Source organism: Hyperoodon ampullatus (genome assembly GCF_949752795.1).
Source record: "Hyperoodon ampullatus genome assembly, chromosome: 2".
NCBI lineage: Eukaryota > Metazoa > Chordata > Mammalia > Artiodactyla > Ziphiidae > Hyperoodon > Hyperoodon ampullatus.
In genome coordinates, this window is record NC_136915.1 from 34,328,418 (window position 1) to 34,356,125 (window position 27,708).

The following is a 27,708-nucleotide window of genomic DNA, read 5'->3' on the forward strand; positions in this document are numbered from 1 at the left end:
AGCTGCATTATTTAATTAGCAGTTGTTTTTCAAGTCATACTTGACTAAAGCCATTTAGTGATCCAAGAAACATTTGTTAGGATCCCATATAACAACCTTCCAAAGTCATGTGACAGATAGGGAAACCAAGGCTCCTAGAGGCTTCATAGATAGTAAGTGGCAGAGCCAGGATTTGAACCCAGATCAGTTTGATTTGTTGAGGTATGTTTTTTCTTTTTCCCAGGTCAACAAGTAAAATGAAGTACATTCTAGTTACTGGTGGTGTCATATCAGGAATTGGAAAAGGAATCATCGCCAGCAGTGTGGGCACAATACTCAAGTCATGTGGTTTACATGTAACCTCCATTAAAATTGACCCGTATATTAACATTGATGCAGGAACATTCTCTCCTTATGAGCATGGTAAGCAAAATGCATTTCTTTTTTCTTATTTAAAAATAATTATGGGGGCTTCCCTGGTGGTGCAGTGGTTGAGAGTCTGCCTGCTAATGCAGGGGACACGGGTTCGAGCCCTGGTCTGGGAGGATCCCACATGCCGCGGAGCAGCTAGGCCCGTGAGCCACAATTACTGAGCCTGCGCGTCTGGAGCCTGTGCTCTGCAACAAGAGAGGCCGCCATAGTGAGAGGCCCGCGCCTCGCGCCCCGCGATGAAGAGTGGCCCCCGCTTGCCACAATTAGAGAAAGCCCTCGCACAGAAATGAAGACCCAACACAGCAAAAATAATAAATAAATTAATAAAAAACTCACTCAAACAAATAAATAAATAAATAAAAATAAAAATAATTATGTAATATGTGAGAGAAAATGTCAGCCCCTGGAAATTGTGTATATTTTGCAGTCCATGACCTCCACTTCCTGCCTTCTGAGAAGGGTCCTTAGCATAGCAGAGTGATGCTTTTCTCACTTGGACAGAGAAGAAGCAGAAATCTTAATAGTCAATGGAGTGATTAGAGTTCAGTGGTTTCTGTAATAGGAATGATATTTTAGGTAGCTGAATGAAAGTTTGTCTCTTCTCTTGAAGAAAGATATCTGGTGACACAGTAACTTTCTTCAGATATTTGAGAAGAGGGATTATGTTTATACTTTGTGGCCCCAATCTTTAGGAATAGGATGGGTGGATAGAAGTTGTAAGGCCATGGATTTTGGCCCAATATAAGATCTTTATAATAGTAAGTGCTCTCCGAAAGTGGGGTGAAGATTTTGTGAGTTCCCTTTGGTAGAGGTGTTCAAACAGAGGCCAAAGGACCACTTTGTAGGGATTCAGGCAACGGATAGATGTTGAATTTGGATGATCTGTATGCTTGAGATTCTGTTTTGCTAACAGAGTTTGGATAGTAAAAACAAGCATCCTTCGAAGTGAGTGAAAAGTAGAAACCGTTAAGGTAGGGTAGGAAAGCAGCACTATACTTCTTTGGTTATTGCTGATTACCTACCAACTGTGTGATGTGTAACTGTGTCTGAATTGCCTAAGAGTAATTTCTTAAAATTGGGGGTAGATGTACTATTGAGACATGTTAAAAAATACTTCTCAAGTATTTATTTATTTGTTTGTTTGTTTATTTTTGGCTGCATTGGGTCCTCGTTGCTGTGCATGGGCTTCCTCTAGTTGCAGTGAGCGGGGGCTACACTTCGTTGCAGTGCGCGGGCTTCTCGTGGTGGCTTCCCTCGTTGCAGAGCACAGGCTCTTGGTGCACGGGCTTCAGTAGTTGTGGCACGTGGGCTCAGTAGCTATGGCTCGTGGGCTGTAGAGCGCAGGCTCAGTAGTTGTGGCGCACAGGCTTAGTTGCTCTGCAGCATGTGGGATCTTCCTGGACCAGGGCTCGAACCTGCATCCCCTGCATTGGCAGGCGGATTCTTAACCACTGCGCCACCAGGGAAGTCCCTCAAGTTTTTAAATTGTTTTCATACTCCTACTTTCTAATGTGAGGTAAAAATCTATGAGTGTCATCAGAGCAAAAATCTTTTTGTAATAAATAGTGTCAGGAAGGATGGAAACAATTGGAGCAATATTTCGGCATTCTTGAGAGCAGAGGATGAGGGAAAAACAAGACCATTTTTACTTTCCTATTTTTGGGCTTGTCTCCCATTGTGATGGTAGGAAGGCCCCATTTGGGGCAGAATTTCTAGAATGACATCTCAAGGAATGATTGTTAAACAAAGGAATAGGAGGAAACTTGAGCGATTTCACACCTTTGTTTTGGACTAAAGTGTGGCCCAGAAGCCGGTTTTTATCATCAACACGACTGTAACATATATACCTTGTTTTTAAGTTTTTGGATCAAATCCTACTTTTGTCACATTCAAACCTTTCCCTGCTCAGGTAGGAGACTTGAGACAAAAGTTCTTTTTCTTTAGGTGGCGGATGCCATACCATGTAAAGTTCCCTGTGTCTTGCTTGGCTGTAGTTTCCTTCTGTTCATTCCATGCTGTTTCATGACAGAATCTTCTAATTCAGACTGAGTTTGGTGGTAAACTGGAAGTATGGAGTTAACCTTTTGCAGAATGATTGGTGATTTTTCTTTCTTGTCGTATTTACTTTTCTGGAAATAAATTTCCCTGCTTCCTGTCAAGTTAATGCAGACTTTGTTCTTTTCAAGTGTTTATATTTGGGAACTCAAGTTGTGCCATGGTATTTGTATCTTTCACGCACCCTAACCATTTTCACTGTTCACTGCAGGTGAGGTTTTTGTGCTGGATGATGGTGGGGAAGTAGACCTTGACCTGGGTAACTATGAACGTTTCCTTGACATCCGCCTCACCAAGGACAATAATCTGACCACTGGAAAGATCTATCAGTACGTCATTAACAAGGAACGCAAAGGAGATTACTTGGGGAAAACAGTCCAAGGTAATACTGGATTTGCCTTCATGGTTTAAAAGTCTTAGCCAGTTTAATTTCTTTTGTGTATAAAAATGTGCCTTTTATGCAATTTCATCTTGAAAGTATCAAGGTATTGTTACTGAACTATGTCTTCAGTTGAAAATTCAGAGTTGCATGGCTGTTTACTCAAAAAGTAACTTGAGTAGGCTTCTGCCTTTCTGTGAATGGCATTGAAGCTGACAGTCCAGCTTCATGATTTGAGTTCAGAGAGCTGTTGTTTTTCCACAGTGATGAGTGTGAAGTGATGACGGAAACTAGGTGAGGGCAGTAAGCCAGACGGTGTATGTCGTGCATCTGGGACGTTCTGTGTATAGACAGGGAGAAGGAAAAGGACTCCCATTGTGTCCATTGGTCTTTGGGCTGGTCATGGGTTAGAGGGAGACTGAGAAGCAGGTCTCTGGGTCCTCCTGAGCTTTCACCAGCACAGCGTCTGTCTGCTGGGTGGAGGATTTGCACAGCGATCATTTGAGGCTAGTGCTGCTTTTTAAAAGTGGGTGTTGGAAGGCCACAGGTCTAGTATGATGGCATAAGTCCAGATTTGGGGGCTTGCTGAAGAGTGGCTCTCATCTGAGTTATGAGAATAAATCTGCTTTTGACTTTGGACTTTGCTGGACTGAAGGCTGAGGGTCACGCTGAGAGCTGTCTCTCCCCTGGGGCTACCCTGGCCGGATTCTGGGCTAGGGGGTCATGTGTAGGTCTTAGCTCTGCCACTTAACCAGCTTTGTGAACATGGGCAGATTACTTCCCCTCTTTGAGGTCTAATTTCCTTTTCTGTGAAATGGGGATAATAACAGTACCTACATATCCGGGTTGCTGGGAGAATTAAAGGAGCTCAGTCAGTGGAGTATTTCTCTTGAGTTCCCAACACACAGAACGGGATCAATTAGGAGTGGCAGTGATGTTGATCATACAGTTTGCTGTTCTAGGCCTCTAGTGTATTAATTCATTTATTCACTCATCAGCGATTTCTTGAGTGCTCAGTGTGGTCAGACCCTTGCTGATACTGGGAGTGCATGATGAACAAGCCCAGTGAGGCCATTGTCCTCATGGAGGTTACCTTCTGGGAGAGAAAAAACCAAACTGGTGAAGTGAGTTGTCTGATAGGAGCTGAGAAGGAACTAAATAGAGTGAGGAGAGAGAGAGAGAGAGTGGCGCGGAAGGCAAGTCTGGACAGGTGGTCAGGGAAAGCCTCCAAGAGAGGGCGTGTGAGCTGGGAGGCCAGCCCTGGGAAGAGCAAAAGGAGGGGAGCTCGGCGCGGACACAGGACCCCGGCTGCAAGGGGCCTGGTCAGGGACCAGGAAGGAGACTTCCTGCACTGAGACCAAGGGGCAGGTGGGAGAGGTGGGCTGCAGCCAGGTTCCACGGGGCCTCCTGAAGGGCCACGGCATGGAGGTTGCATTTTACTCAGAGCCGTGGGAGGCCATTCGGTAGTTTAAGCCTGGGAGTGGTGAACTCTGAGTTGCATTTTAAAAGACCACTTTGGGGGCTTCTCTGTTGGCGCAGTGGATGAGAGTCTGCCTGCCGATGCAGGGGACACGGGTTCGTGCCCTGGTCTGGGAAGATCCCACATGCCGCGGAGTGGCTGGGCCCGTGAGCCATGGCCGCTGAGCCTGCGCGTCCGGAGCCTGTGCTCTGCAACGGAAGAGGCCACAACAGTGAGAGGCCTGCGTACCGCAAAAAAAAAAATTAAATAAATAAATAAAAGACCACTTTGGCTGCTGTGTGTGGAATAGGTAATATCCTGTGCTTGAGGCACTGCCAGTTCTATACATAGCAAGTTAAACAGCAATCTCTGCCCCTTAGGAGCTGGCCTTCTGAGCCCCACGACTATGGTTTAAAAAACGCTGAGCCATGGCTGGGATTGATGAGCACCGTCACTCAGGGCTATGCTCAGCATCTCACCAGTGCCCTATCGTTACATTTCCATGACTTCAGGAAGTAGAAGCTCTTACCTCCAGTTAACGGATAGGGAGATCAAACTTATGAATAGTTAGGTAATTTGCCCAGAGATCCACACCTAACGAGTGGTGGAACTGAGACTTGAATCCAGGCATTCTGGCCCCAGATGCTGTGCTCCCGACCACCCTGCTGCACCTCCCTGTCTCTGCGGTAGATTATCTACCCTTGGGTAAACTGGAAATGTAATGGAACAGGGTCCTGGTGCTCTCTTGTCCTTGAAAAAGGGTGTGATGTGCTCCCCCCGCCCCCCACCCCCCACCCAGCCATAAGCAGTAGGAGTGGCCAGGGTAGGCTCTGCTTTGAGGCCACTGCTCTGGGGTGGCTCAGGTTACTCCTCGAAGCCCTACTCTCCTGTAGGGCTTCTAGCCACAACCGGGAAATCTGGAAGGGAGGCTGGGGGTAGTGTGATTTGTTAAGGGCATTTGAGAGGGGTCTCAAAAATATTGTTACGACCCACTGCTGCTCTGCAGTTTGTTGTCACAAAGGGTGTGTCTGCCTCAATCAATGCGGATGGGACGTGTAGGTCACGGATGTCCTTTCTCTTCCTCAGTCGTCCCGCACATCACAGATGCAATCCAGGAGTGGGTAATGAGACAGGCGTTAATACCCGTGGATGAAGATGGCCTGGAGCCTCAAGTGTGTGTTATTGAGGTTTGTTGAGTCTGTTTGGATCTCCGTGGTACCTGCGCATGCGACCAGGTGTACATTTTCTCCTCCTTAGTCACCCACCAGCAACTGATAAGCAAGTTGCCTGTGCAGCCCTTGACCCTCCTAAGGGCAGCATGGCAGCTAAAGGCACAGTCACCGTCCTGTGGAGTGGCTGCACCATCGAAAGCAATACTTCGTTCACGCAGTTCTCCTTTTTCAGCATTTATACATTTGCTTAGTATGAATTGTACCAATAAGAGTGGCATGACGCATTTTCGTCTGTCTCTTGAGAAAGTCAGGTGACCCGACCTTCAGCTTTCCTCTGGCAGGAATGTTCATCATCCCTCTGAATGAGCCTTTTTTGGTTTTAGTTTCTGTACTCCTGCTTTGCTGATCCTAGCTGTTGGATCTCAGTGTTCCTATGAAAACAGGAGACTCAAAAGTTCCAGCAGTTTGTTTATAACTGCTTTTTAATATAGAAGTTATTTATGGCTAAGTAGATAAGATTTTGGTTTCTTTGCTTTGTGACTCTTCATACAAATAAAATTCCTAGTGCATCTTTCACCTGACCGTTTTCTTGAAATGATGTGGAAAGATCCATGATAACCTTGGGGAATGTGAACCTATCATGAAAAGTAATCTTTTAGCACAAAGAAACGTCCAGTGTCAGTATGTTAAATGACATTTTACAGGCCCAGGGAGTCTGCATTACACTGTTACTGATCATTGAATTGAGATGACAGAGTATGGTTGTTAGACACCTGAACCACAAAAGGAAGGTTTAGTGCTTAACCTCTAAATTAACTTTGTTCTTCTAGCTCGGTGGGACAGTAGGAGATATAGAAAGCATGCCCTTTATTGAGGCATTCCGTCAATTCCAGTTCAAGGTCAAAAGAGAGAACTTCTGTAACATTCATGTCAGTCTAGTTCCTCAGGTAAGGCATTCAGAGCTTTACGTTGGGGGATGGAGAGGAGGGAGGAGAGGATGGTTTTCATTCCTTATCTGTTTCAAATATTTGAGGTGCAGGAAGCAGGGAATAAAACACTTCTTTGTGAATTTTAAATTATTATAATCACACTTTTTGAAAAGATCAAATGGAAAACATTTGGAAAATTAATCAGGGAAATTACAGTTAAAGACAGTGGGTTGCATGTGTCCATTTGTCTTTACTACGTGATGAAACTCCATTACAACTGGAATAAAGGGAATTTCTTTTTAAGGCAAAAATCCACAAAGATAAATACTCTGAATGGAGTCAGTAGTGACAAAAATTAGGAAGGCAGAAAGCAGATGGCCATGTAGAAATGGACTGAGCAGACCTGGGAGAGCTGGATTCTAAGCCTGCAGTGGAGAAAGCAGGGAAGCAACCCTGCTCGCCCTGCAGAACCCCCAAAGACTCAGGAATGGGCAGCACCGGGCACCTCTGGGGCTGGGGGTGGGGCTCGTTATAACTGCCGTTTCAGAAGCACTTAGACCCTGGCATCCCCTTCCCTGTTATGCACAATTGGGCATCAGTCCCTCTCCCGTCTTGGCAGAGACTGTAGGCTTTTTCTGGATGAGCAGGCACTAGGGACAGTGTAATTTCTGCTACTTGATTTGCAGAATCATCACAGCCAGGCAGGGACCGTCTACGTAGGAGATTGTAAGATTCTTCTTGGGGTATGCAACTAACCCAGGAGAAAACACACTGCCCTCAGAGGCTCCTCAGTGAAAACAGACCAGCCAGATTCCCGCAGTGAGGACCCTGGTGGACAAGGTCACCCACTCACAGAACTTTCAGTTAGCTTTTAGAGTGAGCCGGCAGCCGGTGATCACCAGACATTTGGAGAAAGCATTTAGCGTGCAAGAGAGCAGAACAACAGAAAAAACAGAGGAAATTGAGGCTCTGCAGGGAGTAGGAAAAGGAAACCTTAAAAAAAGAAAAGAAAGCAACATATCATTAATATCCTCAGAATTAAGAGGAGATAAACTGCATCTGTTAAACAAGTGCTGAATACCTTAAGAAGAGAACATAGAAAAGAATTCTTGGAAATTAAAAATTAGATAGCAGGAATGAAAAAGAAGTTTAAGGAGATACCCAGGAAGTAGAGAAGAAAGGTCAAGAGAGAGAAAATAGGAGAGAAAAGGCAAGAGAATTAGAGGCTGGTCTAGGAGTTCTGATCCAAATAATGGGATTTTCAAAAAAATAATAGAAATGGAGAGGGAAGTGTGATGTGAACCAGAGGTCAACAGACAGGCCAAATCAACCCACCCTCTGTTTTTGAAAGTAAAACAGGTATGCCCACTTGTATTAAAACATTAATAAGAAGCTACTGTAGGGCTTCCCTGGTGGCGCAGTGGTTGGGAGTCCGCCTGCCGATGCAGGGGACGCGGGTTCGTGCCCCGGTCTGGGAGGATCCCACATGCCGCGGAGCGGCTTGGCCCGTGAGCCATGGCCGTTGGGCCTGCGTGTCCGGAGCCTGTGCTCCGCGGCGGGAGAGGCCACAGCAGTGAGAGGCCCACATACCGCAAAAAAAAAAAAAAAAAAAAAAAAAAAAAAAAAAAAAAAAAAAAAAAAAAAAAAAAGAAGCTACTGTATAGCACAGGGAACTCTACTCAGTACTCTATAATGACCTATATGGGAAAAGAATCTAAGAAACAGTGGATGTATGTATATGTATAACTGTTTCACTTTGCTGTACAGCAGAAACTAACAACATTGTAACTCAACTATACTCCAATAAAAATTAATTTAAAAAAAATCAGAGTTGGGTAGTTGTGACAGAGACTGTGGCCCACAAAATCTAAAATATTTATTGTCTGGCCCTTTATAGAAAAAGTTTTCTGATTCCTGATCTAAATAATTCAAGGAAATTTCCAGATAGGAGTTTCTAGATTGGAAGGGCCCACTGAACGCTCAGCCTATTAAATGAAAAATGACCCCCACCAAGGCACATTGTTGTGAAATTTTGGAATAATGGGGCAGAAATTCTAAAAGAACTCTAAAGAAAAAAAATCAAGAGTCTTTATGGGGCCTCCCTGGTGGCGCAGTGGTTGAGAGTCCGCCTGCCGATGCAGGGGATACGGGTTCGTGCCCCGGTCTGGGAGGATCCCATATGCCGCGGAGCGGCTGGGCCCGTGAGCCATGGCTGCTGAGCCTGCGCATCCGGAGCCTGTGCTCCGCAACGGGAGAGGCCACAACAGTGAGAGGCCCGCATACCACAAAAAAAAAAAAAAAAAAAAAAAAAAAAAAAAAAAGAGTCTTTATGGCATTAGACTTCAACAGCAATCCTGGAAGCTAAAAGATAGTGAAGCTGTTTCCTTAAAAATTCTTAGGAAAATGACTTCTAACTTAGAATTCTATACCCAACAAATGTATCTTTAAGTGTGAGAGGAGAATAAAGATAATTTAGTACATAGAAAACTCAGCATATCAACAAAACAAAACCAAAAAACCAACCAAGGAAAACAAATAATTGGACCAGAAAGGAAAAGCTATGGCACGTGGTTTTCATGGTACACAGTATGTAAATACTCAAAAGTATGTAAACACTGAAGAGGGATCATGAAATAGGGGTTGCATACACAGGGCAGGTGCATGTAATGGGGGCAGGGGAATGAAAAGAGTGGATTCTTTACCCAACAGGAAGTCAATAGAAAATGCCTCAAACTAAATGTCAAGAAGTAGCAGTAAAGCATACTAGGAGGATCACTCAAGAGTGGAAAAGTGAAGGACCTACGGTATAGCACAGGGAACTACGTTCAATATCTTGTAATAACCTATAATGGAAAAGAATCTGAAAAAGAATATATATATATATATATATATATATATATATCACTTTGCTGTACACCTGAAACTAACATAACATTGTAAATCAACTGTACTTCAAATTAAAAAAAAAAGTGAAAGCGTGGCTATCTCTAGGGTTTGGAAAGGGGAAGGGGTAGATAGGGCTGCTACTACTGCTTTTAGGACAAACCTTACAGAACTACGTGACTCTCAAATATATGCATGTGTAACTCTGACAAAAATAAAAACTAAACTAGGTAAATGGTCAAATGATCTATTTCCCTATTATAAAAAGAAGTTCGGGGAAAAGTCACAGCTGAAAATTCCTTTTCATAGAGAAATTAACTTTTTTTTCCTTCTGTAAAATAGCCAAGTTCAACAGGGGAACAGAAGACTAAACCCACCCAGAACAGTGTTCGGGAACTCAGAGGGCTTGGGCTTTCCCCAGATCTGGTAAGATTTCCTGGTTACCTCGTTTCAGAGTGATCTTATCTGTCTAATTAAGATCTCGCCTCCATGGCAGCCAAAACCTTTTCTTGGCCCCCATTTAGTTAGCCGATGGTGGAGAAGTAGGGTTAGTGCTGAGTGAACTGGGTTGTGGTTTGCAAAGATTTCCTTACCTGGTGTGTGTGAGGTCCTGTCTTCTCCTCCCAGCCAATCACTCATTCTCCTGTCCCTCCTGCCCAAGAACACTGGTTGAGGAAAACCCCAGTTGGCTCATTAATCTGTCTGTCCTGCCACTCTCTCATGTTTCTCTAACTTGGGATTTAGGAATTTCAGCTTTGAAAACAAGTAACATTTTTACAGTTTATGTGCATTGTGCTAGGAGTTAACATTTTCATCCAGCTTGACAACGTGGTGTCTAATTTCAGTCAGGAGAAAAACCCAATTTTGTAACCCCTTGTGTCCATCCAAATATCTAGGTTGTGTGCAGGTGCTCAAATCCTCTCGACACATCAGTGAAAGAGAAAATATCAATGTTCTGCCATGTTGAACCTGAACAAGTAAGTAGAAATCCCATCTTCACATAAATTATTTTTTGCTGCTAATTATCCTAATGTCTCTTAGCCAGTTTCATGAGCCTTGTTGTTATTTCATAATTTGAGACAGTAGACTGTTGCGTAGAAGAACTGACGCCCACCGGCCCTGTGATTCTCCATCACCTTATCTCCTGTGGTTCCCCGAACATCTTTTACCTCTCCTGTCTGTCTCCGCTCCTCGTACTATTTGCTCCAGCCATGCTGAGTGGGTGTTTCCCTCTCCCTGTAATAGGCCTGGCAATCTCCTATTCATTTGCATCCTTTAGAGCCCAGCTAGGACACAGTATTGTCTGAGTAGCTTTACCTTCCAAACCTCCTCAAACCTCAGGGTTAATCTTCTCTGGGTGACCTGTGTGTCTCACAGGTCCTGGTGGTAAGCCTGTCATACTGCCCCTTAGTGTGTATGTGTTCCTGTGTGTCTGTGTGTTCGTCCGTGTTTGTCTCTCCTCATAGACTGAGCTTCTTGAGGACAAGGATCACTTTACTCAACTTTATATTCCTGTTGCCTGCTGTCTAAGGTGTTGTAGGCTCTAAATATATAGTCTTTTTTGTTACTTGTGCTAATGGAGGTTACCTATGGGACAGGAAATTCAACATTTTGGAACCTGTGATATTTCTAAGTGTGGTGCGTGTAATGGAAATTCCAGTGGTGGTAAGTTGGGATTGTGGCTTTGGTCAGGTTTGGCTGAAGGAGAGTAGAAGGGAAGTTGAGGTCAAGGAACGTATGATTAGGTTATGGATGGTTTGTTCTACTGCTAGGTTATTTGAGGATCAGGAGACTAAGCGGGGAGCCCACCTGGCCTAGAGAGGAGTGAATGAGGCAGCAGGGGTAAAATAAGCGAAATCCATTCACAAGGCTTCTAGGAGTATGGGAGAGAATATAAAACGATTAAAATCATTGCCCTGGCATTAAAGTGAATAGAGCAAGAGGAAAGCCTTTGACTATTAGAAGCAGCTCTCCTCTCCATCTCCATGATGGCTCAAGCTTCAGGGTGTGAGGGTAGCCTGACACCTGAGATCAGTGTTCCTGGACATGATGCCTGAGCCAGGAGCCCATCAAAGGGATTCTGCTTCGTACTAAGTACATGGAGCATCAGAATACTTTCATTGTTATGACCAGCCTTTTTTCATGCACTTCAGTTATTTTAGATATTTCTGTCCCAGCAAGTGAAGGTAATTCAATTCTATAATAGAATAGGTTATCATTAAAATTAGTCACTATTAAAAATTGTGACAAGTGTTTCTATATTTAAATTAGAACTTCACATCTTTTGCCTATTTTTAATTGGGTTGCTTATCTCACTGAGTGATAGGAGTTCTTTATATATTCTCAGTGCAAGTCTTTTATCAGATATATGATTTGCACATTTTTTTCTCCCAGCTTGTGGTTTGTCTTTTCATTTTCTTTTGTTTTTTTGTCTTGTCTTTTTTTTTTTTTTGCGGTACGCGGGCCTCACACTGTTGTGGCCTCTCCTGTTGCGGAGCACAGGCTCTGGATGTGCAGGCCCAGTGGCCATGGCTCACGGGCCCAGCCGCTCCGCGGCATGTGGGATCATCCCGGACCGGGGCACGAGCCCATATCCCCTGCATTGGCAGACGGACTCTCAACCACTGTGCCACCAGGGAAGCCCCTGTCTTTTTTTAATTGAAGTATAGTTGATATATAATTTCCTGTTAATTTCAGGTGTGTGTCTTTTCATTCTCTTAATGGTGTCTTTGGGAGCATAAAAGCTTTTACATTTTGATGAACTCCCAATTTATTCATTTTTTTCTTTATAGGTTGTGCTTATGGTATCATATCTAAGAACTCTACTTAACCAAGGTCATGAAGATTTTCTTCTGAAGTTTGATGATTTTAGGGCTTAACACATAGGTCTAGGATTCATTATGAGTTAATTTTTATGGATAGTAACTTTAAAGTAAAATTTGCAGTTCATCTTTTTGCATGTATAGATATCTAGCTCTTCCAGCTCCATTTGTTGAAAGAACTATCAATAATATTCTACAATTTTCTTTTTAAAGGTGGTTTTTAGGCTTATTTATCTTTGTGAATTGTGTTTTAAATTTATAGGTATTCATAATTTTTGTTATTATGTGAATGGTGTATTTTTAAAAATTATATTTCCTGATTAAATAAGACCCATGTATAGGAAACCCTGCTGACTTCCGCCCATTGATCTCAAGCTTAGCAACCTTACTAAAATTGTTAGTTCTGATTTAAAAAATTTTTTTTTACTTTTAATTTTTTGGCTGTGTTGGGTCTTCGTTGCTGTGCGCAAGCTTTCTCCAGTTGCGTCGAGCGGGGGCTGCTCCTTGTTCCGGTCTGCGGGCTTCTCACTGCGGTGGCTTCTCTTGTTGCGGAGCATGGGCTCTAGGCCCGCAGGCTTCAGTAGTTGTGGCTCGCAGGCTCTAGAGCACAGGCTTAGTAGTTGTAGCACATGGGCTTAGTTGCTCTGTGGCATGCGGGATCTTCCTGGACCAGGGCTCAAACCCGTGTCCCCTGCATTGGCAGGCAGATTCTTAACCACTGTGCCACCAGGGAAGCCCCGTTAGTTCTGATTGTTTGCCTGTAAATTCCCGTGGTTTTTATGAGTGAGCAGTTATATTATATGCAATTAGTGGCAATTGTTTCTTATTTTCCAATTCATGTACATTTTTTTCTTATCTAATTGTAATAGCTAATATCTCTAGTACACTGTTGAATAGAAGTAGTGATTAGTGACCAGTTTTGCCTTGTTTCAGACTTTAAATATTAAGCATTAATATTAAATATCAAACCAAATGATGTTTGCTGTGGGGTTTTTATATTTTCACATTTTCTCTAACATTCCTAATTTACCAGGAATTGTTATTATTAATTGGTTTTGAATTTTTATTAAATCTGCATCCACTGAGGTGATTTTTCCCCCACTTTAATCTATTCATGTAGTGAATCCCACTGTTAAATGTAAGTGGTGTGGGTTGCAGCATGGGCTTTTGAATTTTTAGAAGCTCTCCCAAGTGATGCCAATGACAGCCAATTTTGAGAACCATTGTTTTTGGGACAGTTCCTACTTGGACATGATTTTTTTTTTTTTTAACTAATTTGTGGTTTGGTTTATGAACTTTTTTTTTTTTTTAAGGATTTTTGCATCCATGTTCATAGGAGATTAGCCACTATGTATTCTATTCTTCTTGAGTCAGTTTGGTAATTTATAATTTTTAGAAAGTTGTCATTTTCTTTGTTTTCAAATTTAAGACAGTTATTTTCCCAAGGTCCTAAGAGCTGGTAGGAGTCCGTCAGCCCAGTTAGTTTTTGTTTGTTTTAATTAACTAACCTTTGCTCATTTTTAAACAGGTGATCTGTGTCCACGATGTCTCGTCCATCTACCGAGTCCCCTTGTTGTTAGAAGAGCAGGGGGTTGTAGATTATTTTCTCCGGAGACTTGACCTTCCTATTGAGAGGCAGCCACGGAAAATGCTGATGAAGTGGAAAGAGATGGCTGACAGGTTTGCTTCCTAATAAGGAGCTGGGAGTTCGAGCCTTATTTCTCTTTTTTTGTAGGAGCTCAGGGAATTCAGCTCTTTCTTACTTGTTCTATCAACTCACACTAGAAAAGGCCTTCATGGTAAGGGGTGTAAAGAAAGGATCTTAGCCCTCATGTAGCTGCATCATGGATGAGGAAGTCCCAGTAGAGCTGGCCCGGGTCCCGGGTCTCAGGGAGTTCAGATCACACAGCTATCACCCTTGTCTCCCACGCAAACAGACCTCCTTGTGGTGGTCTAGCACTGGTATCCGAGGCCCACACGGATGGCTGGATGTGGCTGGAGCACTCCTGGCTGCTCCCAAATAACCTGAGCTGTGTTTGGGAACATGCTGCTCACCCCATACTACAAAAGGATCGACAAGTCTTTTCTTACTGCTACTGTCAAAGTTCATCAGTTTGAGAGCTGTCCCCACTCTGCTTGCCTCCTCACTCTGTGATGCTTGCACAGCACATCACAGATCTTCACATAGCACCTCGGAGCACTGGGTATGTGGAATCGTAGCTGCCGAGTCATCTGGATGGCACTAATAAGCATTTGTAGAGGGAGCACTCGTGCTGTTGTTCAGTGGTACTTATTTTCATTTTGACATTTTCCCTTTCAGTCTGTGTCCATTTGCTTGTATATCATTATGTAGCCACAAAAATGGCACAGTTTTATTTTTGTGTTACTAATTATACTTTATAATGAAAAATTTTAATGAGTATGGACTATTGTGTGGATGCCCCATAATTTGACTGTTCCCTTCATCACATTAACTCTTGTGAATTGTCTGTGTTTGTTAATTTTTTAACTTAAAAAAAAAAAAAAGAAAACCAAATTTGGAACAGATTTTGAAGCCATCTCTTTGTAACAGGTTCCAAAATCCTACTTTCTTCACAAAGCCTGCCATGTTGACCTGAAAACTGCTTCCTCTTTACTGTTCAGTACATAGAACACAGACAGTAGTTGCTCCTATCATATTTTTCCCAGACATGTTTTTCTTGTCTTTAAAAGGTGATTTTGACCTCACGGGAGTATGTACATTCTGAGTGATTTGGTGTTTCTTGACCTTTGTGTGATAGATATGATCGCCTGCTGGAGACCTGCTCTATTGCCCTCGTGGGCAAATACACCAAGTTCTCAGACTCGTACGCCTCTGTCATTAAAGCTCTGGAGCATTCTGCACTGGCCATAAACCACAAATTGGAGATCAAGGTGAGGAGGTGTCGCACAGGTACAGGGAGGCCGTCTCTACTCTCATAGGTGCTGTGTGCACACCTGCTTTATATTATTGGAGCTTAGAACTTCTCTTTTAGGAATCAAAAGGATTTGTGGTTGGCTCCTGGCTGGGAGAGAACAGCCGAGCATTTTCAGGAAATAAGAGAAGATGTGGTCAGAGTAGAAGCCAAGGGAGTGAATCCTTGGATCTGAATGTCAGGTGACCCTGGGAATGGGGAGTCCTGGTGGCTAAGCGCGCTGCACAATTGCTGGCACCTGTGCCAGTGTCCACCCCGTGGAGCTGGGAGGTTTCTCAGGAACAAGTGTCCAGTCATCCAGCCGGTGCCGGGAACACGGGCTGCGCCCGGTGAACGGTAGTCACTGTGTTCTGCTCTGGATGTGCCAGGCAGAAGCTGAGCTGCTGGCATGTCAGGCTGGAGGCAGTGGAGTGGCGAGGTTCAGGGCAGGGGTTCCAGATCCAGGTGGCCAGGCCTCCGAGTCTGTGTGACGCTGGGCAAGCTACTTAGCCCTCTTTGGGTCTCAGTTTTCCCATCTTTAAAAAGGGTTGTCACAGGGCTCTTACGATAAGAATTGAATGAGTTCATATAAAGTGCTTAGAACTGTACCTGGCAGGGAGGAAGTACCTTATGTGTCAGCTCTTCCACTTGTCCCTTTATACCTTTTCCCCAGCGAGGTAGCTCCCAGATGGAGCTTTTCAGGAAGAGATGGAAATTAGAAGTGAAGCTGGAGCTCAGTGCTGAGGGGTGTTGACTGGGCGGGGAGGGGGCAGAGCTGATGGCCCCGGGCAGCTGCCCTCGCTGTTGGCACCTGGGGTTGGCCTCCTACGTTCCAGGGGCTTCTCGGCATGAAAATGTAGCTTGCTTTATGCTGGTGAACAGGTGCCGAGAGGATGAGCTGTTATACGTGTTTTAAGAATTGTGGGATCTCATTACCCTGCGCTGACTTATTTTTTTGCTAGTTTTTTCGATCATTCATTTATTTTATCTCCTTGGAGGTAGCCTGTGCCGATCATGTGTTAGATGGTGGAGGCCGAGAGGGGAATCCGAGTCAGTGAGGTCTCTCAGGTGTGAAGGGAGCAGGCAGAAGAGGGGGCGAACCTGCCCTGGAAGACATGTGAGGAGGGGCCCGTGGGCAGGTTGGGAAGATGGATAAGGCAGCGGGGAAGGGCATTCCCGACAGCAGGGAGCGCATATCCAAGGACTTGGAGGTGTGGAATGGTTGGGAACTCAGTGGATGGAAAAGTGTGAATTGGAGGGTGTCTGGAGACGGGCTGGCGAGGGCCTGGTCATGAATCCCCTCAACTGGGCCACTCCTGGATTTTGCCCTGGGGTTCAGGGAAGTCACCGCAGGGTATTAGGAAGGAGCAGGAAAAAAATGAACAACCTAATAAAAAAGTGGGCAGAAGATTTGAACAGACACTTCATAGAAGATGCACATAATATACACGAAAAGATGCTCAACGCCTTTAGTTGTCAGGGAGATAAATGCAAATTAAGTCTCAGTGAGATACCAACACCCACCCACCTGAGTGGCTGAGCGTGTCAGTGAGGGTGTGGGAGTGTAAACTGGTGCAGCTGCTTGAGAAAACAGTCTGGCGGTTTCATATGAAGGTAAACACACGCCTACTGTGTGTGACCCAGCAATCCCACTCCCAGATAGTTACTCGAGAGAAATGAAAACATGTCCACCAAAAGAATCTATTTTTATACAAATGGACCAATTAGTCATAACAACCAAAATCTGGGGACAGCCCAGAAGTCCAGGATGAGTCGGTGGATAAACATGTCATGTGGTGTATTCCTACAGTAGAAAAGTACCCAGCAGTAAAAAGGAATAAACTCCGTGGTGATACACAACAACACGGGTGAATCTCAGAGACATTGCACGGAGCTGAAGGCGGCAGACACAGAAGGCTATACGCTGCGTGGTTCCATTTGTCTGAAGTTCTAGAGGAGCTACAACCTGCGGTGATGAAAGCAGAGCCAAGATTGTCTGGGGCAGGAAGCAGGGAGGACAGTGTTGGCAGGGGGCAGAGGGAACTGGAGGGGGGTGACAGGAACTTTCTAGATCTTGATCGAAATGGTGGTCATATCTTTGTGTGCGTGTGGGACAAAACTCATGAAGTGCACGCTTAAAATGCTTGTGTTTCACTGTGTGTAAATTATACTTCAACACAGTTGAGAAAAATGAGAAGTGACCTAGGGGGAAGATGGACCGGGGGAGACATCTTGAACAGAGAGGACTTCAGGGTCTGCACTAGCAGACTGAGTATAGAGCAGATGGACAGCCAGAGTTGGGAATTAAATGATTCAGAAGGAAACTCATATTTTAAAATACAAGAAAGATCTTAAAGTTTATTTTAAAAAGATTAGTAAGTGTAAATACATTAAGGTTGTTTTTAAACTTTATTTTAAAATTAAGAAAGATGCAGTGTTGGTAATATTGTTTAGAAATCATGAGAACTCATGAGCTCAGGAGTCACGAGGCCGCTGCTTTTCTCTCCGCTCTGACCACTCCCAGTACATAGATTCCACGGACTTGGAGCCGAGCACCTTGCAGGAGGAGCCCGTGCACTACCACGAGGCCTGGCAGAAGCTGTGCAGCGCTCAGTAAGCAGAACTCGCTACCTTTGGTTTCCAGGGGTTTGGGGTTTGTCTTAATGAACCAAGTGTGCTTTCTTGTGCTGGTGGTAGGTAATCGGCTTGTTTAAATGTCTTTTAATTGTTGAAAGGACTACATACATACTGGACGACTGAAGCCTCACAAAAATATAGCTTATCAGTTTCATTAAATGTAAAGAAAACTAGTTCTAATTTTATTGATAATGTTTACTGAATGCATCTGTGGATAAGGCTTATTATTTAAAGGTGTTTCATCCAGAACACTTGCTGAATACCCGTCAGTCGAGTCTCATAAATAGTTTGTTTTGGGCAGCCCTTGTCTACAATAGTAAAAAATCAGCCTGAATATCTAGTTCACTAGAACAGTTGAATCTTATGGAGCCATACAGCCATGGTCAGTGTGGCACGCCGAACTGACCAGCAAAGGCCCCCTTCCTACTCAGGGGAGCACTTCAAGCCAAGAGGTAAAAAAAAATTGCAAACTTAAAGAAAGAATCCCTGCCTGGGACAGATATTGTGCAGAGGTGGTATTACAATTATGTACACCATCTTTTTTTTTTTTTTTTTTTTTTTTCTTAACTGGTTATAAGCATTTTCTGATGTTAGTAAGAAAAGTGGATGGTTTTGTGTGCATTTTCTAAGTCCATAGTGTTTCTACACAGCTCACTGGCAGTGTTGAAATCACAGTCCTAGCCCCAGCAGCCAAGTGTGTGGAGTGACTTCATGGCACCACTGTCTTGGAAGTGACTCCTTGGAGGGTTATTGCGAGCTGGACTGGAAGGGGGTGTTTGTGGTATGCTCTCTTGCACAGTGGCGTGCTGGTTCCAGGAGGATTTGGTGTCCGAGGGACTGAAGGAAAAATCCAAGCGATCTCCTGGGCTCGGAAACAGAAGAAGCCTTTTTTGGGTAAGGATTAGGAAAGACAAGAAAAGGTTCCCCGTGGGAGCCTGTAAATAAAACGGAGATCATCGAAACCAAACATAGATGCCATCTTTCCAGATAGCAACTCAAGTATAAGCCTTTTTGGTTCTGTTTTTTGAGAAATTCAAACTGGTCTTTAAAAGGAAGAATTTAAGCTTGAGCTCCATGTGGCTGTCATGGAATTTTGAGAGAATGAAATAGCAATTAGGAAATCTTGTCCATTTACTGAACCCAGCTGTTTGGCAGGACATGTGAGACTGCGTTTTATATGCTTCTTTGGAACACCAGCTGTCTAATTGGGCAGAATGATTTTGGATGCTTCCTGCTGCTGTAAATTTTAGTCATTTTCAACATCACCAATTGTAACTGGGAACTTAATGAGAGAGGGTAAGAAGACTTGAATTTTAAAGTACTGAAGAGAATAGTATTTATTTCTAAAATCGCTTGACTTCTAAAACCCGGAATCATCATATACTCTTAGACCCCGTTTTTGAAATCTGGTACAGATAAAACATAGCAGGGGGTTGCATGTTTATAGCAGGGAATTACGAGAGTTTGTAATTGGAATTCTGGGAACAATCAGGACACAGAGTCCACGTAGGCGGGTTGGAAATGTGGGAACTGACTTTTCAATGGAGTTTCATTCATTTGTTTTTCCCCTCCACCTGCAAGGCGTGTGCTTAGGAATGCAGTTGGCAGTGGTTGAATTTTCAAGAAATGTGCTGGGATGGCAAGGTAAGTAAGTGTCTACTTAAAACTTTGTTAAATTCTCACTTAAATGTTTCTGGCTGCTGTTGGGTGAGGGGAGCCATGGAGGCCAGGCCTGGTTTCTCAGTACCTCGCAGATGCAGCTAGGGGAGCTGCTGAACTTACTGAGGGAAAGCGCTGTCCTCCAAGGGAACCGCCAACCACTGGAGGAGGGAACATGGCTGAGCAAGTCGCCTGGCTCCGCCCCTGCACCTGCTGCTCTGGCGATGCCCGCACTCCTGTCATCACGGCCACCGTCCCTGAGCTGGTGTCCGGCGAGAAAACTAACTGGCTGGTGTGAGGCTGTGTGGTTATTATGAACTTGGGTGCTGGAGCTGGTCAGACCTGGGCTCAGATTTTGACTTTATCACTCAGGATGGGTGATTTTAGGCAAATTACTTAGTCTTTCTGGACCTCTGTTTCTTCTGTAAGATGGGGGTCATAGTGGTACCTATGTTATATGGTTGTAGGAGTTGAATGAAATAATGCCTATAAATAGTCCCAGCACAGTGCCTGGCACTTGGGGAACACTCACTAATATTGGCCCCATGCCTCACAGACTATATTACTGCATCCAGACTGAGAACTCAGTGGTTTCCCATTTCTCAGCACTCTGTAGGTTGAGTGGACTGGCTGTGTGGTTTTCTGCTCCACGTGGTGTGTCTGAGCTCATCCTGTCCAGCGGGGACAGGGGTTCGGTCTCATCATTCACCAGTTCAGCTGAGCTTCCTCACAGCGTGGTGACTGCCTGGCTCCCGAAATGACAGGCTTGCTGTGCAGGCTCTTACTGAGCTTGCTCGTGTCCCACGGCCGAGCCCAGCCAGTGGGGCAGCGGGCCATACACGGCGTGAGCCCTGGGGTGCAGTGGCCCCATCGGGGCCGCCAAGGGAAGGGCCTGCTACAGGACCCTTATGAGCTCTAAGAAAACTCAGCAGAGCAACCCGAGGAATAGAAAGACCGCCCACCTTTACCAGTATGATTCCCTGTGCCCAGCTGACTGTTAGGGCTGGGTTCACGTCACGTTTTTCACAGTAACCCCAAGGGGACGGTGGCTCAGTTCTGTAGGCATCATGTTCCCTGGTGCTGGCTTCTGAGTTCCTGGCAGGCACTGTCCTACCATCTGCCACCCTAGAGGTGGCCCTCGAGCACCCTGGTCCCCTTCACAGCCATGATCTCCTGCTGCTGCACCCACTGGGGTCCCCAGGTGGATGAGTGACCTGGTGATGAGCTGACTCGCATCTGAGGCCTGGCCCTCGTGTAGGCCCCAGAGGGGAACGATGTCTCGCATGTCGCACAGAAAGAGCAAGCAGACGCGCAGTGCCAGGGACTTGGTTCTTTCCCTTTTAGTCTTCAGTGGTTTCCCTTATGGTTAGTCGGTAAATTCAGTAAAGGATAGAAAGGTTAATTTTTGATTTAGCTCTTGAGTGGGGCAGTTGGGTAGTGCAATGTATACGATGCTGAGGATGAAAGTAATGAAGCAACGGTATTTGCCCATTGAGGAGAGATACAGTCTGAGACGAAAAGTGAAAAAATTGAGACAACAACATAAGAGCCGTCAAAAGGATGCACTGTCTAAATAAGGATTATGAGGTTATGCCATCGGGTTTGATTTTCCGATTTCCCCATTTTGTACAGCTTGACTTCCCAGAGAGTTACAAGTTTAATGGGAAAAAATTCACCTGTGTTTGTGTGTTGAGTATCTTATATCTTAAAAATGTTATCCCTGGTTTTGGTTCTAATCACTGAATAACTTTAAACTGAGGAGGGAAATTGTGATTTAGAGCTTAGGAATGCAACTTTCATTAAAAAATCAGTTTTGTTGTAACTATTTTTATAACAAAGGTATTTTGGTTTCTCAGATGCCAATTCTACAGAGTTTGACCCTAACACCAATCATCCTGTGGTGAGTCCAGGGTCTGGAGCATCTGGAAGGGTGTGGAAGGGGCGTTTATGAAAGTGATTGAGGGTTGGAGGTGGGAAATGAGACCACTGGGTTCATTCCAAAGAGCCCTGAGGTCCCGCACTTTCAGACGTCCCAGATAGGGAGAACTTTTCTTTTTCGTCGTGTAATATCTAACTGCTCTTCCCAGTCTGCCACAGAAAGCTTTTAAGACAGGTGCCACCACAGCCTGATTAAAGTAATTCTCCACCCCTGCCCTCTTACCTCCCAGGAGCGCTTTAGAACAATACTGACATGAAACACTTAGGCAGGCACTTATTATGTACCAGGCACTGTGCTCACTGCTTTGTATATATTAATTCACTTAATCCCCAACAACCCTCGGAGATGGGTGTTTTTTTAAAGAACTGCTGGAATTTAGTACTGATTGTTTGACGTAGGCCCGAGCCCTAGGAGGCTGGCATTCCTCGTGTTATGTCTCCCATCAGAGGAATGTGGCTCGTGGGGGACAGACAATGCCTTTATTCATGTTTGAATCCCCAGCCCAGGAGTGACAGGCCAGTTCTTGATACTGAGGACGTTGTGATAAACAAGGTGGACAAGACTCTTGACCTCAGGGGACTTGAACAGCATTAGTATGTGTTTATTGACCTGAAATTGAACTTTGCTAATACTTAGACCTCAGGAAGAAAAGAGCAGAGGTTTTGAAGCGTGGGACCCTGGGGAGGGAGGGGAGCACAGAGAAGGTCTCCCAGGTCAGAAGGTGCTCAGGGGAGCGGGCAGTGGGCTGGGTTGTCACAGCTGGGGGGCCTCGGCCTCCGCGTCCCACAGATGTTCACCAAACTCTCCTGGCTCACAGCCAACCCCAGATGAGCATCCCTCTCTGAGCAGCTGTCAGTCTAGTGGAGGAAACGTGTGCGCACATGTCTGGTTTGGTATCCACGCTGCTGTGTTAGTCTTTATTAGAACAGGCACTTAGGATCCAAAGTGCCAGGGGAGGGGGCAGCTGTGTCTGGTCCTGTGGCTCAGGAGAATGGGCTGAGGGTTAAACACTTACCCAACAAAGGTTTAAGAATGATCATTGGTAGGCCTTTTCCTCTGCAAGTGTCACTTCTAAGGAAAGGCTGGGCCCCCTCACAGGCTCACTTCGCTCAGTATGGGCGGTCTGTCTCCTAACCGAAGCGGGGTTTGGTAGCACATGTTTGTTTTTGGAACGTCTCCAGGTCATAGACATGCCAGAACACAACCCTGGCCAGATGGGCGGAACCATGAGGCTGGGCAAGAGGAGAACCCTGTTCCAGACCACGAACTCTGTCATGAGTAAGAGCTGCCTCCCGTGGGCTCAGCCTGTGGCTGGCATGTCCAGGACACACGTCTTGGTGCTGTGGCCAGGCTGGCATTTTTGGTTTTGTTCTTACTTTTGAAGTTCTTTTTTCCTCTCCTGGTGACATTCCTTAGGATGCACTGTAATAGCCAAAGAAAGCACTGTGGCTCTCAGAAAGGTCACAGGCAATACAGCGGGGGACCTGGGGGACTTTGGGTGTGGGCCACTCAGTGGAATGAGGCGGTTAGGTGAAGTCCACTGCAGTCTTAACTTTCCTATCCTGTTAGGTCGAACCACATGAAACTGCTGATCTTGGTGACTTTTGTCCCACAAAGATGGCAGTTTCATCCGGTTCAACCTAAATAGATTTTATTCTGCAAGCACTAATATATGCTGAAGACGTAGGGGAAATTTGAGGAGGAAAATATTTAAAAGAGCTCGATTGGATTTTCTTTTCTTTCCACTGGGAAAACTGTCATTGTTGGCAGGGCACCCTTGCATCTATCTGGGGTTTGGAGGCACTGTAGTTTGCATCACTTGAGTAGGTGGTCGTCCAGTCCTCTGGCTCTAACGTCCTGTGGTTTGGGGGTCTCACCTGGCTCAGGGAAGACACCCGCTGGCACGTGCCGCGCTGGGTCCCCGGGCACAGCAGGTGCCGGGCGGCTTTGGGCGCCGCCAGAGCGCTTTGTGCCTCTGTAGTCACGTGTGAGAGGTGGTGGTGAAAGTCTGTTTCTGTTAGTTTTCCTTGGTTGCAAAGAGTCAAGGCCCAAGAATTAGTCTGAGCTGTGCTGCTAGAGCAGGCGGTGGGGTCGGTAGGAGAGTCATAGAAATAACCTTCAAAGGGCCTGGCCGTGTAGGTGATAATAAGCAACCCAGGAAGCAGGATGTGGTTGTGAATAGCCTCCTTTGTGAAATCGGAATCCTTTACGCCAGCCTGCTTCTTTTGCCAGGGAAACTCTACGGAGATGCAGATTACCTGGAAGAGAGGCACCGCCACAGATTTGAGGTGAGGATTTGAGCTTTGTGACCTTTCACATTTTCTCTTTTCTGTTACGCTGGAAACACAGTCAGCTGAGAGAGCCCAGCAAAATTGTTCTTCATGCTTCGACAGGTGAATCCAGTCTTGAAAAAGTGTTTGGAGGAGCAAGGCTTGAAGTTTGTTGGCCAAGATGTTGAAGGAGAGAGAATGGAAATTGTGGAGTTGGAAGGTGATCGCTTGGGCCGTTGTGTTTAGTGGGGAACTTAGTCAGGCTTTCTTGGCATGTGGGGAAAACACAGCAATATAAGTTGTTGTCCTTGACCTAACCACATCAGGCAGCGGCGCTGTCTGGGGAGCGGGGAGGGGTCTTGGTGAGCAAGGTTCTGGAGCCCTGGGAGGCTCACCCTTGAGCTGCGGCCTTGCCATTTGACCTTTGGCTTCAGGTCCTCGTTCTCCAGAATGAGAGCTTGGACTTGGTACTCAAGTCTAATCTCACGTGACCTGCAGGACTCAATCCCGTACAAGTCAGGGAGCCGGGGGTGCGGCGGGGGCGGTGGCGAGGGGAAGGGTGGCAGGAACCTGGAGAGGAGGCGCCTTTGGCCGCAGGGTGACACGTGCAGGTGGGAGAGCATCGGTTCTCCCGTGCTTTGGGGTTGCCTCTCCCCAGGCTCCCAATAAGAAGTTGTTTTCAAATCATTTTAGGGTCTGCAGAAATGTGGAGCATTTAACAAGATTTTTTCCCCATCTTTCACATGTTATGCAGACACACAGTGAGGCTGGTTCTTTCGCATTTCTGTTTCAGATCATCCCTTTTTCGTTGGAGTTCAGTATCACCCTGAGTTCCTGTCCAGACCTATCAAGCCTTCCCCACCGTACTTTGGCCTCCTCCTGGCCTCCGTGGGGAGGCTCCCACATTACCTCCAGAAAGGCTGCAGGCTCTCGCCCAGGTGGGGTTACGCTCCCTTAGTCCCTCGAGTGGTCACTGATGCCTTTCAGCGGGCCATCATCACACCGTCAGTGATGAGCAAAACCACAGGAACGGGGAGCCTTGCTGGGGCGCTTCTTCTCATGCTGACACGCAAGCATCCCCTCCTTCTCTGGGGTTTTCTCAGGCTGCTTCTGTGCCACCCCTGGCCTTCCCCAGCCAGCCGGCACGGTGGCCAGGTCTCCCCCTCTGCAGCATCTGGTGCCACGATTACATCCGGGACCCTGTGGTTAATGGGGAACTGTTTTTTCATTGGGGTGTCGGCCACAGCCTGGGTGGATTTCGTGCCCCACTGCTACCTTTATCTGGAACCAGTCGGTTACCCTGTCTTGGTGGTTAGGGCATCATGACTGAAGTATAAAGCGAATGTGTATCTTCTGTAACAAGAAGAAGAAAATCCCTCTGCAGCTTTCTGCTAAATATATAATGTCTCTGATTTCTGCCGTGTTCAGACAAGCATCCCTGTGGTAGTGGTGGCTATAGAATGAGGGAAGTAAAGCGCGTGTTTGGTGGGAGCTGATGAATAAACCATCTGAATTCTACAGGGACACCTACAGTGACAGAAGTGGGAGCAGCTCCCCTGACTCTGAAATCACTGAACTGAAGTTTCCATCAATAAACCATGACTGATGGTAACGTAAGTGATATTTTTAAGCTTTAGTTTTGTTTTGTTTTCAGTGGTGATAACACTGGAATTGTAAGGGTATCATGAAAGTTTAGGTTGAAAATTTTCATCTGCCAGAGGATGTAAGTGTTCAGGTCAGCGTGGGCATCAAATGGGTGAGACCCCCCCCGCCCCGTCCCAGTTACAGTACATCTGCCCACCCTGCTTTGGGGACTCCAGCAGGGGGACACCAGGCACAGGGCAATTGTCTCCTTGCCGATTGCTACATTCAGGTGCCAATCTGACCAAATCTGGGGGAACTGGATTCTTAGAGCCGTGTTATTTTCGTGTAGCCGGAAACTTGGAGATCTTGAAGGAGGTGACAGGTATGAAGACATAGTTTCATTTCTGAAGACCCTCAAGCTTGTGTCAGGAAGTGCTTTATTTTTAAAAATATTTTTATTTTTTGTTTTTTTTTGGCTGCATTGGTCTCTGTTGCTACGCACGGGCTCTCTCTAGTTGCAGTGAGCGGAGGCTACTCTTCGTTTTGGTGCGTGGGCTTCTCATCACGGTGGCTTCTCTTGTTGCAGAGCACGGGCTCTAGGCACGTGGGCTTCAGTAGTTGCGGCATGCAGGCTCAGTAGTTGTGGCGCACGGGCTTAGTTGCTCTGCAGCATGTGGGATCTTCCCGGACCAGGGATCAAACGCATGCCCCCTGCATTGGCAGGTGGATTCTTAACCACTGTGCCACCAAGGAAGCCCCAGGAAGTGCTTTAAAACCAATACATACAACACTTTTGTGTTGATTGCTGCTTATTTTTCAAATCTGTTAAAATCGGAGCAGTTATTGAACAAACTTGGAATGTTTGTCTTTGTGACCACATAAGTTTGTAAAGTGCAGTAGCTGTGGGCGACTGCCGAGAATTGTATAAATTCCCATTAAGATAACTGAGCGAACTGTCGGCAGAAATATACACTCAGAAGAGGGCTGGGGCCTCAGCCGGAACTTTGTGGGGTCCAAGGGAGAACCAGGGATGTGGGGGTCCCCCTACAGGTAAGATGAGCTGCCGCCTCAGGCTCGGGCAGGTGACCTCCCTGAATCCTGCACACCTTGCCTTCTCCACGAGGGGGCCTCTTCACTCGCAGGTCTGGTCTCACGGTCCCATGGCTCCTCGACCTTGGCTTATTAGCTGCCTGGCCTGTGATAAGCTTAGTCGGGTGGGCGACATGAGAAGTAGGTCTAAATCAGGAGGAGGGCATTGGTTGCCTACTCTGCCAGGTCAGCATTTAGCACTGATGGACTCATTAATCTTCACCAGATAGTTTGCTGTAGGCAGTTTGATAGTCTGAGTAACTGCCGTGGAGAGAAAGGAAACTTTGTAACAGTAAAGGGGTAGATATTTGGTCAATGATATGGAATTTCTAACTGCCTCCCCTGGAGCATGTATTCCCTGTCAGTGGCACTGTTAAGAGCCTGGTGCTGTGGAAAAGAACGCTTGTATTGGGGCAGAGGTGGAGTCCATGTAAGACCTTGAAAATGTATAATTCATAGGAATCAGAAATTTAGCTTCTCATTCATGTTAGGCTCCTACTACGACTGGTCCTCGATAAAAACCAGACATAGTTTACCATAGCAGCTGACTACAAATCCTAACGTCTCTACTTTAACATACATCATATAATCGCTCAATTTTTTTTTTTTTTTTAAACAGGGGTGATTCTTGAAGAGAGCCTTTGGACTTCAGGAGTTTACAGCTTTGATTTTACATTCAGCTTTTGACACTTCCTTTAAATTATGTTTTTATTAAGATTATTTTATTTTGAGGGAAGGTATCTGTGACTTGCATGTCCCGCCATGTGTACCGGCTCCCGCGCGGTGTGCTGACTGGTGTCCCACACTCTCCTTTGCGGTCCTCCAGCCTCGGGCGAGAAGCAGGACGTCTGGGCGGAGCGGGTGATGGCCGGGCGCCAGGGGAGCCCATCGGTCACCGCGCTTCTCCAGCCACCTTGCGTCACTGTGGCTTCGAGCGTGTAGCTGTTCCTTCCCCCGATGCCGAGGCCATTATAAAAGGTGGGCCGTGCGGCCTGTGTGGGCAGAGAGGGGCGAGTCCAGCTGGTGCCCACAACCCAGTGCCAGAACCCGAGGGCACTGCTTGAGCAAGAGCAGTGAAACCAGAAACAGAGTCGGCTCTGCCCTGTGCTGGAGGACTCGTCGTCCAAAAGGACCGTCAGTTTGGCGTCACACAGAACAGCAAGAACCCTGTCTCTCTGAAGTCTGAGTTTAGAATCCGCGTCCTCTTTAGAAGCCGCGCTTCTCGGGAATCACTCCTTGCATCAAGGGGTCACTTAACAAAGAATCTTTTGGGGAAACTGCCTCTAAACCCCTCTCATATGGGGTTTTGCTCGAGGGGACTTTACAGCTTTGCTCAAGGGGACTTTTTCCTTCCAGAATGGTGTTACTACGGTTGAAATGCAATATGAAAAGCTATTTTCTTAATGTGGTGTAACGACAGGCAGAGCTGCGTGCCCATTATATCCTGGCTGGATTCGGTGTATACTCTAACTTAAGAAATAAATAAC

The 27,708-nt window shown here is 45.9% G+C and overlaps 1 protein-coding gene across 1 annotated transcript; it reads left to right on the forward strand.

Moving 5' to 3' along the window:
• Positions 1-236: 236 nt before the first annotated feature.
• Positions 237-25,154, forward strand: CTPS1 (CTP synthase 1; the record flags this gene model as incomplete). Its single annotated transcript, XM_079697401.1, has 17 exons — positions 237-402; positions 2,678-2,848; positions 5,391-5,491; positions 6,307-6,423; positions 9,631-9,714; positions 10,185-10,265; positions 13,639-13,790; positions 14,891-15,023; positions 17,568-17,656; positions 18,480-18,574; positions 19,262-19,324; positions 21,196-21,239; positions 22,460-22,556; positions 23,511-23,566; positions 23,672-23,768; positions 24,342-24,486; positions 25,070-25,154. 17 exons carry the CDS (start codon positions 237-239, stop codon positions 25,152-25,154), a joined length of 1,776 nt encoding a protein of 591 aa, XP_079553527.1.
• Between the last annotated feature and the right edge of the window lie 2,554 nt (positions 25,155-27,708).